General features: G+C 32.2%; 1 protein-coding gene across 40 annotated transcripts in view; it reads left to right on the forward strand.

Annotated features, from left to right (window-relative positions):
- LOC145683699 (uncharacterized) overlaps positions 1-14,682 on the forward strand; it is a 606,036-nt gene that overhangs the window by 481,100 nt on the left and 110,254 nt on the right. For all 40 annotated transcript variants that reach the window (XM_081755114.1, XM_081755113.1, XM_081755079.1 and 37 more), the window contains 5 exons: positions 16-54; positions 5,488-5,517; positions 8,352-8,402; positions 10,967-11,089; positions 14,246-14,278. In XM_081755114.1, coding sequence (XP_081611240.1) covers positions 16-54; positions 5,488-5,517; positions 8,352-8,402; positions 10,967-11,089; positions 14,246-14,278 — 276 coding nt within the window. The remainder of the gene's footprint in view (positions 1-15; positions 55-5,487; positions 5,518-8,351; positions 8,403-10,966; positions 11,090-14,245; positions 14,279-14,682) is intronic.

The following is a 14,682-nucleotide window of genomic DNA, read 5'->3' on the forward strand; positions in this document are numbered from 1 at the left end:
ACATTTTCTTTTCAGAAATATCATCAACTGTTCCAACAACACCATCTCATGAAGGTACGTTTACCAATAATCTTTACTGCTTTTATTCTGCCATTCATAGACAGAGACAACATTTTTCACGATTAATAGAAAGATTTACTTTTTGCAGTGAATATACACAATTATATAGTATGACAAATTTCGTGAATTAGGCCTATATGAATCTGTAGATTCTATACAGCTTGTCTTTTTAGTAACAAATGGAAGAATTTCTATAAAATATAAATATTGATTTTTCTCAAATACAAATAAAGTATATTTACTTTTATTCTGTTCCACTTAATGATACGAATCTTAATATATGTATTTCCTCAATTCTTCAAAAACATATACTCAACAATTCACCGTCATAAATTGTGTAGTTTCTTTGTTCGAAATTTTAAATATGACATTCACAATTATCTAACTATTATAATATATTTCGTGAACTGTAGTCAATATGTAGATACTACACAGTTTGACATTGTCGTAACAAAAGCAAGCACTTTCACCAAATTTAAATATTATTTTTTTCTCTAATATAAGTAAAGCATGTTTACTTTTCCTCTCTCCCACTTAATTACTTATGTCTTATTCGATGTTAAAAATTCCTTTTTAGATTTAGACAACATCAGAACTCTTCATATATATATATATATATATATATATATATATATATATATATATATATATATATATATATATATATATCTTAAGTTCTTCAAAAAATATACACCACATCTCACAGTCCTAAATTAGCAAGTTTGTTTTGTTTGAAATCTTGAAAATGAAACTTATTATTTTAGTAAATCAGAAACTTAAAATATTATGATTTTAACATTTATATTGTGTTAGTAGATTTGTCTTAGCGAAGAGATCAGTATAAGGAGTAAACTATAATGTTCCTTGCCATACCAGTTTCCAAATATGTAAATATTTCTTTCTTATTAATCAACTTGTATTGTAGATATGTAACACTATTTCCTACAAAATATGGTGTCAAATCAGCAATAAAATGGTCTCATTGGAACTAATGGTTGTCGAGTGTATATAATTTGCACGATTTCCATTTCTTCTTAAACACAAATCCTTTCTGTTCGAAATTTCACTTCACGTTACAGGCGACTTAGAAACTAGTTTAGATGGTAGTATGAGAAGAATACAATGAAGTTGCAAGAAATTTAGTATGACATTCATTCAAGATGGTTACATATTAGAAATATTTAAACTATGATCTGAAGCGTTAAGTTACTGCACTATAAATGATTTTCACATACATTTGTTAGTTGCGATTTATACCAGAACATTTTCATTTTATTATATATATATATAATCCCTATAGCCCATGGAACACGAAATTCCTATTTCTGAAAGATCCATGTTAACATTGTCCTCCCGTCTCCGCCTAGCTCTTCCTAATAATCTTCTCCGATTTGATTTCCTGTTAGAAGTTTGTAAGCGTTCCTAATTTCTTCCATTCTGCCTACATAACCTGCCCACCTAAGCTTATAACAATGTTTGGTAAACGATATAAATTATCTAGTTCCTCGTTATCAAGTTTAACCCATTCCCGATTCCAATTCCTCTTGGGTCTAAAAATTGGTCTTAGGGCCTTGTTTTGGAACACTTTCAGTCTATGCTCTTCCCGCAGAGTAAGGGACTATGTTTCTCAATCACACAGAACAGCAGGCATGATTATCGTTTTATACAGTTTAAGCTTCAAATTCCTAGTCAGAAATATAGAAACAAATTATTTTGAACTAAATATTAATACGAATGTTTTGCTTTTAGCTGGCATTTATTTTTTTGTGAATATGATTTTGTTCTGTTAATAGCGAGCTCATTTATTTGAAAGCTTCCACTATACGTAAAGTATTACTTGATAGTTTAACGCATCCAGAACATAGCCCTGCGATATAAAATATACAAAGGGATTGATAATTGAAATTAATTTAGTTTTTGGTGCTGATTTAATCAAAATAATGTAAAATTTCTCTTAAGTCACATTCTATTGAAAATAATTAAGTTTACTTGTATTTCTTTGAACATTTATCTTAAAACCTGTGTTTTGGCGTTGGATCTCTTCCCTCCTTGCTAGACCATCATTCTTGCGTAGTGAAACCTAAAGAATAACCCTCTGTAACACTTTCCTGTTGCCTTCCCTCCATCCTCATCGCGTCCCCGTCGCCTTCTCTTCATCCCCGTTACCAAAATGTCACGCGAATGTTTATCTCAAATCCTGACTTAAGTTCCAAACCTGCCAGGAACATTCACGAAGCGAGCAGCAGTTACATTAATTTTTTTTCGATCGTTATCTGGATTGATCCTGAACTTGCTATCTTTCGGAGGATTGAATTCGCCCAACTGTCTGGAGTCAGCAGAAAAGAAAAATGAAATGAAATTAAACATTTAAGTTTCACGTCCCACTCTTGTGATAGTTAGGCTAAAGAAGACAGTTATGATGAGAAATGAGTGAAATGGTGGAATGAAGAAAGAAAGAGGAAACAAGAAAACCCCGAGGAAACCCACGAGTACGGTGTTTGTCAACCACACATTGCCCACGGCGCGAGTTAGGATCGAATCAGGGATCCCAAGCACCGGAGGTGAAGGCTCTACCACTGAGCCACCGCGCCCCCTACTCAGCAGAAAAGATGTAAAAAGCGGTCCTCATGAGAGTCTCAATTTATGTACCTTTAATCCAGAAGACCTTGTATGTACCGCGTTTGTAGTAAGATAAAAGACATGGAAAGTTTTGAGTTCGTATCAATGTCTCAATCAAATGTGATGAGTGCGCTGATACAGTGGCAACTGGAAATTTCATCACAGAAACAATTGTAACAGTTGCTTTTTTCTGTGAGTTTCGTGAAAGATGGCTTCGAGTTAGAAACGTTGTGAAAATTTGCCAGATGAGTTTTGCTACATATACAGCGAATATAGTATTATTAAAAATCACATGAGGAGCATTAGAGTCTACGTAAGACTACTGTATCTTGCTTATTTTGGGATTCAAGTCGAAGGTCAGTACAAATTGAGGGCTTCTCGTAAAGTTTGTGTGTAGTGTATCAATGATCTACGCTTATGGCTCAAATGAAAGGATACTGCTTTTTGATTTGGAAGTGCAACAATATGGAGAGAACCGCAAAACCACTCTGATGATTATGACTTTCGTTCTTGCTACGTCCGTTGGTATAACCTCAAAAATCAAAACTAATACCTTATCGTGAGAACAGTCCATCGGCCATAAACCGTGTTTCCCATGAACCTGATATGGCAGTGCCTTTGCCACCAACTGAATTGCCAGTTATCTCTTAAGAGTCGTCAGACTCAGACCATCCAGAAGTTCAAGGCTCTGATACTGAACATAAGACCTCTGGAAGCGATTCGTCTTAGCCCTTCTCTCCGGCTGACCTTAATGATCTGACTAGATATCTCGGTCTTTCGAAAGACAGCTGAATTGTTGGGCCCCAAACTGAAAGAAAAATATATTGTCTAAACGAACCTCATTTGCTTAATACAGCCTTCAAGAAAATTAATTTGATAAGCACTTTGAGGAAGAAGATAACCTGGTCTATTGTTAGATATTCCTGGATTGCTGAGCAAGTGTAAAATCACCTACGGTAAAGGTGAAAGGAAGCTGTTTATAGATGTCACGAAAAGGAAACTTAAAGCTGTTCTTCTTAACCACGGAAGTCGGTATGCATCTGAACCAGTTGTGCACTTGGTGCATTTAACAAGAAGCTATGAAAATCTGGCTCTCGTCTCCAACACAATAAAATATGCCAACCACGGTTGGATCATTTGCGATGATTTGAAAGTTCCCTCACCAAGAATCCATTAATCTACATAGATTTGACTGGATGAAATATCACTGTTACCAGATAGTTCATGAACGTTTTTCAAGAGTTCCTTTCTAAATAGGATTACAGCTAAAATACCGATATCAATTTTACAAAAAATAGTACAGATAATGGATAAAAAATGGAGATCATTATCGACATCAATGCACCAAATCACATACAACGTAGCAAAACTTCTCTTGTAGTTTTCAGAATGTCAATTTTGCAGGCGTGTGTAATTTGCAATACTACAATCTCAGCCTTTCTAAAATCAAAATAAATAATTGATGTACCTGGGTATTGTATTAATATTTCTTTTCTACTGCTTGTCGAATAATAAATATCTAGTCTGTAGTTGACTTATTTCGTCCAAATCTGCACTGGTAATCTCCAATAATTCCATCTACGTAAGGCGTTAGTCTTGCTAATAGAACGTTTGAGAGTATTGTATAAGACGCTGACAAAAGAAGAATACTTCAATTACTATTGCAACCAGTTCTGTAGGAATTCTTGTGAATTCGAACAATGATTGGTTCTTTCCATTCTCGTGGCAATTCCTCCTTGTTCCAAATAAAGGGAATGAATTTCTGTATGTTGTTCCATAATTTATCCCTCCAGCTAAAATAATCTCAGCCGAAATTCTATCTACATTCGACGATTTATGTTTCTTTAATTTTTTTGTAACAATTTCAACTTCTATTCGGTTAGGTTCGGGTATATGTAGTTCTGCTCTGTGCATTTCACTTTCTCCACGAGCATTCGTTTTCGGTTGCGTGATAAGCAAATCGTCAAAGAAATCTTCCCATCTACTTAAGATACTATAAGTATTAGTAAGAGCTGATTCGTCAGCTTTCTTTAGTATATAAGCGCGAGATTGGTATGCTTTCTTGTATTTGTTAATGCCATTATGCATGTCCCGAATGTTTCTTTTCTTTTCTTTTTTTTTTGCTATATCTTCACATTCTTTAATTTTAACTTTCAAATATCGTGTTTCTTTCCTCTAAAAATTTCGAAATTTTCCGTTGGATGTGTACGAAATTTTGTGTAGTTAACTTGCTCGGATTTTCTAGCCAATGTGATATGACCGGTTTTCTCTTCTCTGCTGGTTTAGTTCATTCCCTGTCGAAGTATGATTTGTTCTTACGTACTTCCGCTTCTCTCAATTTCTCTTTTGCTGAAACTTTAAAGCTATCTCTGATTTCCACCCAATGTATCCTGAACACTAGTGCTCTCAAAGCTACTAAAACTGAGAATCTATTGGAAACTTGAAACTTTCTCTTACCGTCATATCATAATGACAATAGCCCACGTTGCACGTATATGTACACGTATTCAATATAACATAATGATAATGTTCAAAAAATAAGACAGCAAATTAATAAGTATGGAATTAAATTCGCATAAATTACTTGCATTATATGCATTCCGTTCTAAATATAAAGCTAACAGATACATACAGAATATGTGTAAGGAAAGAAAAAAGTTGTATTTAAATATCATTATCGTTTATATTGAAGCTATTTGCCTACACGAAGTCCAAATAACGAAAATGTTACCTTATAATAAAACTTTAAAAAAAACAGTATTTAACGTTGTTAATGTTTTCCATTCATTCCTATCTCCTCTTTTACAGAAACGACAGAAAGTAGTACTCCAAGTGAAGGTGAGTAAACCATATAACTATACACTTTATTTGTAATATACAAAATTATAAAACAATAGTTAATTATGATGTGTTTATATTATATTAAATTGTTAACCTAAGATATTTAAAAAGTAATTACATGGAATACAGTACGAAAATAATATTAGAAAGTTTTTAAGTATTTTCCAAATGTATATTACTTTTGTAAATCTATCTTAGGTTTCATCCTTGTAATGCTCCACTTACTAATGACTTTCCAGCAACATTAGAAGTTACTTCACCTCTTTTTCTGATAGCATTTAATTCATATTATTCATCATAAATAATTTAATAGTAACTTTTCACTTTTATATTCTTTAAAGTCTTCAATCTATCCACTGTATAAACTAGACTTGACCCGGTACTATGACCTTTGCTACAAAAATAAATTAGTACGGTTGTTTATCTATCAAATTATTAAAATGAAACAACAACAAATTAAATGCGTGCAAGTTACTTACATATTTGACAATAAATGTCTTTGGATAATTAAACTTACACCGTATATATATATACATATATATATATATACAGAGAGAGAGAGAGAGAGGGAAAATTCCCGGAACGATCCAATATCTCACGAAATATACAGATCATCACAAGAAACAAAAACTCGTGTTAAATTGTTTTGAAAAAGCTGTCCAATAATACCAAACAAACTGCTAACCCTTTCGGAAGCACGGGGGTAAATATAAAATTTTTGATTGGGAACCCCATTTCTTGTTGCACATTTGAATTCTTCAGGAAAAGGGAGTGATTTGACCCACAATTGAAAACAGTGCCTTCACGGATCGAAACGTTATGAAAATGCATTTTCTCAGTCCTGTACTGCGTGGCCATACGGGTAGAGTACTGGACTGCGAAGTCAAAGGTCCTAAGTTCGATTTCGGCGGAAAATAACATTTCTTATGTGTGTATTTCTACACAAATAATGAATTCACATATTTCAACTAAGAAAAACTATTGTATGCCCATAATTTATTAGGTTGCAAGAAAATACAAATTCGACAAAAATGGTTTGTTTTTGATGTGAATAATCCTATGAACTCTACCCCTAATAACCCTATTACTAAGAACCAATTCATAAAGGTAGTTTGCAAAACAATTATCGAAATTTGTATTTTATGTACTTGAATAGAGTACTAATCGAAGTTAAAACGTATGCTCTTATCATTTGTGGAAATAACAAAACAAAAAGTTACTGGAGCGAGAATCGAGCTCAGGACCTCTGACTTCGAGTCCAGTATGCTGACCGTATGGCTACAGAATACTGGACTGATTATTCGCATTTTCATAATGTTTTCGTGACCTCTTTTTGTGTGTGTCGATTCAAGTGATATCCGTGAAGACATTGGTTTCAATTCTGGGTCAAGTCACGGTCCCTTTTTCTGGTAAAATTTTAAAGTTATATCCATATCCCCAAAAAGAGTGGGGATGTGTAATTGTGTTTGGTATTATTGGATAGCTTTTTCGAAACTATTTAACATGTATCAATCGAAAGAAACTAAGTTAACGATCTTGATGGGTGTTTTATTCATGTAGTGTTGCATAATTACTTTAACTTGTATAATTAAGACGTTTTTTCTAGGAAACATACCTAGAAGTATATTATCTTAGTTATGCATCAAAACTATTTTCAATATCTCTATAAGTAGATTTTTTGTAAATTTGTAAATAACGTAAGGCAAGTATTAACAATTTAATGATTTTGTATAAAAATAAATTTTGTATATATACAAATATTAAAAATGTTGGTGATTGACATAGTGAATACAAGTGTTTGGGCGAAATTTATCAGCTGCTGAATGACAATAAAGCTGAATATGTAAGTAAAATAAATGCAAGTTAAAAAGTGGTATAAAGAAACTAGAATGAAAATGGAACTACCTAACGAAACCACTCTCAGTATTCCAAAGCTTTATGTAGATGAATACGGACTCTAGAACGGGTGAAAGGTACTAACTCCCGACGGTACTTTTCATATACAGCTCGTATCCAGTCACTTAGTTATTACTTGCTGCTCTAGGTAAAATAGTTGAAAACTTCCTCAACAATGCTCCAGTCATAATAACCCATAGGAGTAAAATCAGGGGGAATATATATTGTCAACGTTGGTACATACAAAAAATTATTACTAACAAAACATTTCTGAATCTTCTCAGCTCTATGACAGAAATCAGAATTATTTTGTCAAACGAAGATTCAGCTAGCCTCTCCCCTCTTCATCAACAATGTAGCCACAATATTTACTTAACCTACGTACTAATTTATTTCAGAAAACCTTTCGACAACGAAAAGAATAGAAAATTATGTAACCTAAACTTTTGAAAACTGTATTAACGCACAGAAATAAACTACAAACTATAAACAAATTATTTTCAATTGCAGAGCGTAGTTTCTATGGAGATTGATAGGAAGGTTCTTTATCTTAAAACCTGCAGTTTTAATTAAACCTTTATCACTCTTAAACCCAAAAGAAAATAATCCAAAGTCTTAGAAACTTTGTGCTACTTTCATAGAACTTTAGGTATTTAAAAACGAAAAACAAGGTTTCATTAGCAACGATTTAAAATGTGTAATTATTGAATAAAGGTATTAAATATCAAATAACCTATTTTTTATAGAGTATTACGAAACGCATGCTCAAGAAAAATACATTTTCAGTCTCTTTATAAATCCCCTAAGAGTGTCCAATTAATTAATTACCTCAACAGGAAATAAACTATAACTAATTATGGTATAGTAAATAGGTGTATATTGTTTACAAATTCAAATTGTGTTCAAACATATACCCTTTTCTTTCTTTTTTACAGAGGAAACAACAGAATATACAACTGAAACGGAATATAATTTCACTCTGACACGTAAGTAATGTTGAGTTCAAAATCTGTAAAATATGAAATTTAGAATGTGCTTAAAATTACTCGAGACAGCACATCACAAGAAATTTGCAGTAGATTTACTATTATTTGAAGTAAGTATCTAACTATATAAAATATGTAAAATTGGGACAAACAAAATTAAAATTATGTAAAATTGGAACCCATAAATTCTACTTCGGCCGAAAGGTAACAGAAGTTCAAACTTACTATTGAAATAAGACACTCAGTCTTATTTCAACAAACTTGAATATTCATCACAGAACTAAATCAGTATGTGCTATCATTAGATATGATTTAAAAATACAGCTCACGGTAACGAAAATTTCGAAATTCATTGAAGTAGTAAACATGTTTATTTTATGTTCTGAAATGTAGCTCGTGTTCCTTCTTTTCCAAACGTTCTTGAGAAATATTTTGAGTTTGTAATAGAAACTTCACGTTTTCCACAAATTTTGAATATATTGGATGTATTAGGCACCTTAATAGACCATTAATTGAATACATTAGACACTTTAATCACATATTTCTATTATATTTTAAAACTTAAGGCATAGTACGAGTAACAGCTTAAAACCAAAACTTAAAAGTAACTATGCAGTAATTGTGAGATATACTCTTCCATCATTTCTTGCTAAGAATCCTAGCATTCTCCAAAGAAAATTCATTACCATTTTTGGTATGAAAATCCCTCTACTTGAAATCTGCTATCTCTTTACAAGAGTTTCAAACAATATTCTCATTACTTGCAACTATAAATGTCTCCCTGGTACGTCTAATTTTTGATCTGTGTCTAAATTCTCATTATGTCTAGTTTTACACTCATTCGATGAATTTTAACGAGAGAGTAAAATATTAAGATTACACCATTCTCTTGAAACTAGGCAATATTATTGTAACAGGCACTATAATTATTTCAAAAAATGATTAAATCACTACTGTTCAAAATTTAGTTTACAACATTTTGGATTACAACCGGTGTTCAGAAAAGATAAGGAGTTTAGTAATAGTAAGTACTTGAAGGGATATGGTAAATTATACGATTTTTTAGAAGAGTATAAAAGCGTATAAATCCGCTTGTAATTCACCTCCAAGAAAATAAATTTCTCCGTCAATTATGATATATGTGTTCTAAAATCGCGAAATATGATTGATTATCTGAGAATTCGGCTGGCCTTTTTTGCACATTTGTTCATAACAATAGAAGAAAAGATGAATTTCTCTATATAGAGAATCGTAAAAATTCCATTACAAGTTGCATAACTTTATGCCAAACTACTATTATTAAGAATTCTGTCTTTTGTCAGTCTGGGACTAATAAGTTTCCTTTGCTTTCTTCTTCTTAATTTTCAGTTTGGGACGTCTTCTATATTCATCGATTTTCACCTTCCTCTTTTAACTTGTAATATTTTCTTTTATTTTTCAAACCATCAATCACTTGTGTTCATCTTGTTCCTATTCCTCGATTTCCTTATGTCTTTCCTTCTATGATGGTATGAAGAAGACAATTTCATCGCAAGATGTGTCCAATCCAATTGGCCTTTCTACGAACAATGGTGCAATGTTGAGTCTTTTCCTATTCTATCCTTTTAAAATATCTTCGTTTCTTATTCTTTCTGCCACTTTTTTTTCACCATCTTCCTCCAACACCACATTCCGAAGCTCCCTATATATTTTTTCTCCAATTTCCGTAATGTCCGAGTCTCTGGACCAGAAATTCCAATAGTCAATGTATAGCACTTGACCAATTTCATCCTTAGCTCAGTATTAAGGCTTCTGGTTAAGAGTGACCTTTTCTTGTTGAATGCTTCTTTGGCTATGGCACTTCTCAACCTGATCTCTTTGTTGCGGTATGCCAAATATTAAGTCATTATTTCCGTAGATGGTGTATTGCAATAATGTTACGTCTGAGATCGTCTACAATTATTCTGACTCATCGGCGAAGATAAATATTTAAATGAACAAACTTCTATTTTATATAAGAAACAATTATCGTTGATCATAACCTAATTTCAATATATAAATCCCATGAGAGATATGATTTAAAGTTATTGGCATCTGTAATCTTTGTTGTATCCTGTTATAATTCATAAAAAAAATCACCATTAAGTACAATACGTTCTTAAGCATAATTATACTTTTAAAAGTTAGTAGATGAACATTATATTTCTAAACTTGTTAGCTCCGTTTGAATGCCATCTGAACACATTTTTATGTCACATATTAAGCACTTGTGTTCTAAATATTTATTACTAAATATGTATAATAAATACAGGCATCTCATGGCATTATTATTACTATTATTATTATTTGCTTTTAAAACAGACGTGCAGATGCTTAAAAAATATATACTCTTTATAATAATGCAATAAATTCACCGTTCATTATAACTTTTATATTATAAGAATAGTTTAAAGTAATTGTGCATGAGAGACAGAAAGAAGATATATAGCTATGAATGAAATGAAATATTAGTACGAAACGTAGCTATAATTTTCTCTCAATTCTTCATGCTCTAATTACTTTATGCAATTAATGTTTCCATAAAGCGTCAACGGAGCGTCCTTCTCCAGTCCATAAGGTGACTCCCGAACCATCAACTCCGGCTCAGACAGCATCTACACGACCAGCAGTTACTCCAAGATCTACCACACCGGAGACAGAAGGAACAAGTAAGTTTAATATTTTCTCAATTTACTGTCTCACAATCATCCTTAAAGAAAGTAAAAAGTTAATTCTCCTTATTTAAAATAGCTCAAAGTAGATTGTAGTTCAGTAACATGTCGTTAATACATAACTTTTTCTAGATACTTTTTTGTATCTCCGATCTTTAACGGTTTTCATGTCAGTTTCGTAGTTAAAATTATCGTGATGTTTGTTCAAATTATATATATATATATATATATATATATATATATATATATATATATATATGTGTGTGTGTGTGTGTGTGTGTGTGTGTGTGTATGTGTATACGACTTAACGTTCAAACAAGAGAGGATTAAAACTCAAGTATACAGAAAAAATAAAAATTACTCCCATATAAGAAGCAATAGAAGGAAAATGAATCAAAATATATTATAAAAAACGATTACTGATTTGATTTTGAAAAGACAGACAAAATTATAAAATATTAATTTTGACTGACAAGGTACATTCGCGAAGTGTCCCCTCGGGATTCATGTGAAACTGATTTAAATGCAAAGTTCTCCATGGCTAAATGTGTATTGTACTAATTTTAGCGGCCCATATGGGTAATTTCCATATTTATGAGCCTTCATATACCCGAAATTCAATCACACACTACTATAACGCTCGGTCACAAAATTGCATTTAGTTTCTTTAGATGTAACTGAACATGAATAGAGGCATATGCAAAACAAACTGGATCAAGTACTGCTTCTCTCACATGTGCTATTCACACCGGTTGCTATCTTGGATCCGCCATATTGGATTTAACTTTCGTTTTTTTCAAATGGGAATAGTTGCGTGTGATACATCAAACTCATATAACATTTTCTCTTAATTTCATTGGTGTAGTGAGTTTTGCGGTAGCTTGTATCATTTGCGAGATATTACATGTTAAAACCCTCTAGGCACTTTGCGAATAGACATTGCAGAGCAATATCAGTTGCACTTACGTTTTTGATGTTGACAAATCAAAACAGTTTCTAACTGGAAAAATAGATAAACAAACTCTCTACATCATTGATGTCAGAGTCATACATTTCTGTGAGTGATTGTTATTACTCCCATGTTATACTATAACAAGGAAGTGTTGTATTACGAACAAAATGCCTAATGTAAATCTAGATAGTACCAGATTTTGGTGAAGATCTACCATATCCTATTTACATCCGTGTGTCTGTATGTATGTACGTTCAGAAAACATTTTGTCAACAATAAATCACGTAAAAGATCACATATACATACGGGGCCCAGTGCAATTTTTTAATGGCTGAATTTGTGAAGTGCCTCACATTTAACATGCAATATCTTGCAAATACTACAAGCTACCGTAAAACTCACCACACCAATGTATTTCCGAGAAAATTTTTATATGAATTTGATGTAGACATGTACCTATTCCCATTTGAAAAACCGAAAGTTGAATCCAAGGTGGCGGATCCAAGATGGCGGCCGGTGTGGATAACACATGTAAGAGAAGCAGTACTTGATCCAATTTGTTTTGGATATGCCAACATTCATGTTCAGTTACATCTAAAGAAACTGTAAGCAGTTTTGTGACCAAGCGTTATAGTAGTGAATGAATTTCACATATGTGAAGTCCCATAACTATGCAAATTACCCGTATGGGCCGCTAAAATTAGTACAATACACTTCGGGCCGCGGAGAACTTTGCATTTAAATTAAATTTAGACGAATCTGTAGGGGACACTTCGCGAATATACCTTCTGAGACACCAAGATATAAAACACAAAGCTCTCAAAAAAGTACTCTTTATCCCTTCTTCTTTGAAGAATTTTGTGACGAAGTTTCAGTCTAATTAGTATGCTGCAGGAATTCATTGCAGGCATATTTACTTACTGTTACTCAACTATCTCATTAGTAATCAGGTAGTCTTGGGAAACTTTCAGATTTTCTTTCTCTTTCTTCCAGCCTCTGCCTTGAAATATTTCTACTCAACTTTAATTTGACGTATATCTCAATCCTTTGTAAAATAGTTAATTACAATATAGTACATGAAAATTGATTAAAACATGTAGGTCCTTCCAATTTTAAAAAATATGGAAACTGACTTTGTAAATGAAGCAATCTCCTGAATATTCATCATTAACACATTACAGAAAGAAATCCGTCCGGAAATTAGGAGTGTCATAACTAATTTTCAAGTTCTTTTTGATAGTAATCAAGATCAGTAGACAAATTCCACTTTATTAATGACAATTTTGCAGTCTCACAGAAGCTGCTTCCGTGTAAATCACACAAAGCATAAATTGGAAATAAAATGTTTTATTTGCTTTCCGTACACTCGACAAAATTCATCAACGGCATTAATACAGAAACTCTTTTATTCGAAACACATTACAGCAAAGTGTATATATTCTTTATTATATTGAGCGCATCAAATTTGCTTCGTAGCTCTGGTAAATGACATCTCCCATTGCTAGTCTACAACTGGTAATTCAATTAAATTTACTTAGACAGTTTCTAATGTAGATTCTATATAACAGCAAGAATTTCTTTCGGATTTTAAACCACTTTTCCTTACTCAACGAAGTTTCCTTTTGAATACTCTGAGAACACACCATTTCTTTTAACCTATTTCTTTTACCCATCAAATATGATCCTGCTATCACCTCGACTATCAAAAATCAAACCTGCATAAAAATTAATATGTATTACTCATGCGCTATTATCTAAACTATTTATTTACGATTTGTGGACGTTACGCTTTTTGCAAAAATCAACAGTATCTAGATATAATGTCTTCTCCTCAAATTATATACTTTCATTCTGTTATTTCCCGGTGGAATGAGATTTCTTTTTGGAATTGGCAGCTACTAACATCCTTCAAACATTTGCAATCTCTTGAAGCATATAATTAATTTTAAGTCAATTATAATATCTAACATACTATAGATATGTAAAAATTGGTTTAAAACTATCTCTTAATATATTTAAACACTTCAAGGTAATATTGGATCGTTTTAAATTTTGATAACTGACCCCTCACTGAACTATATTTCTTCTTATTTGTAACATTAAATCACTTATTTATATATCAGCATTTAAGAGAAAAGTGTATTTAATGTTAAAAACACAGCACATTATCTACTAAAACATAATTACGTTCTTATTTTTAGGTGAAACACCAGAACAAGTAACACCTTCAGAAGGTAAGAAATCTTTTATTTTATTATAATAGAATATTGTCCTAAATACCAATCGTTCGAAACCAATATAATTAGTATATTAGAATAAACCACATTTTATTATTTAGAAAATAATTATATTCTTTCACACAATAATACTCATAGAGGAAAATAAATTTGAAATATTTTCTTAATTATTTTTAACCCGGGAAAGGTCGACATGTCAGCGCAGCACTCACGCTTGTTAATGTTTTTGTTTCATAGGCGCCCTCGTGAGATTGCAGACTTGAGGCGCCGTCTAGCTGTCTCTTGATGTGCCTAACGTGTGAAAGTCAAGTGTAACCTTTTCATTCTCTTCAGCTGGAGTAGCATTGTCGTTATGTATGTGACTATGGGTAATTCGTGAGTGCCGCGCTCATTTATCAACC

The sequence above is a fragment of the Thermobia domestica genome, chromosome 4 (genome assembly GCF_964235325.1).
Source record: "Thermobia domestica chromosome 4, izTheDome1.hap1.1, whole genome shotgun sequence".
NCBI classification, from domain to species: Eukaryota; Metazoa; Arthropoda; class Insecta; order Zygentoma; family Lepismatidae; genus Thermobia; species Thermobia domestica.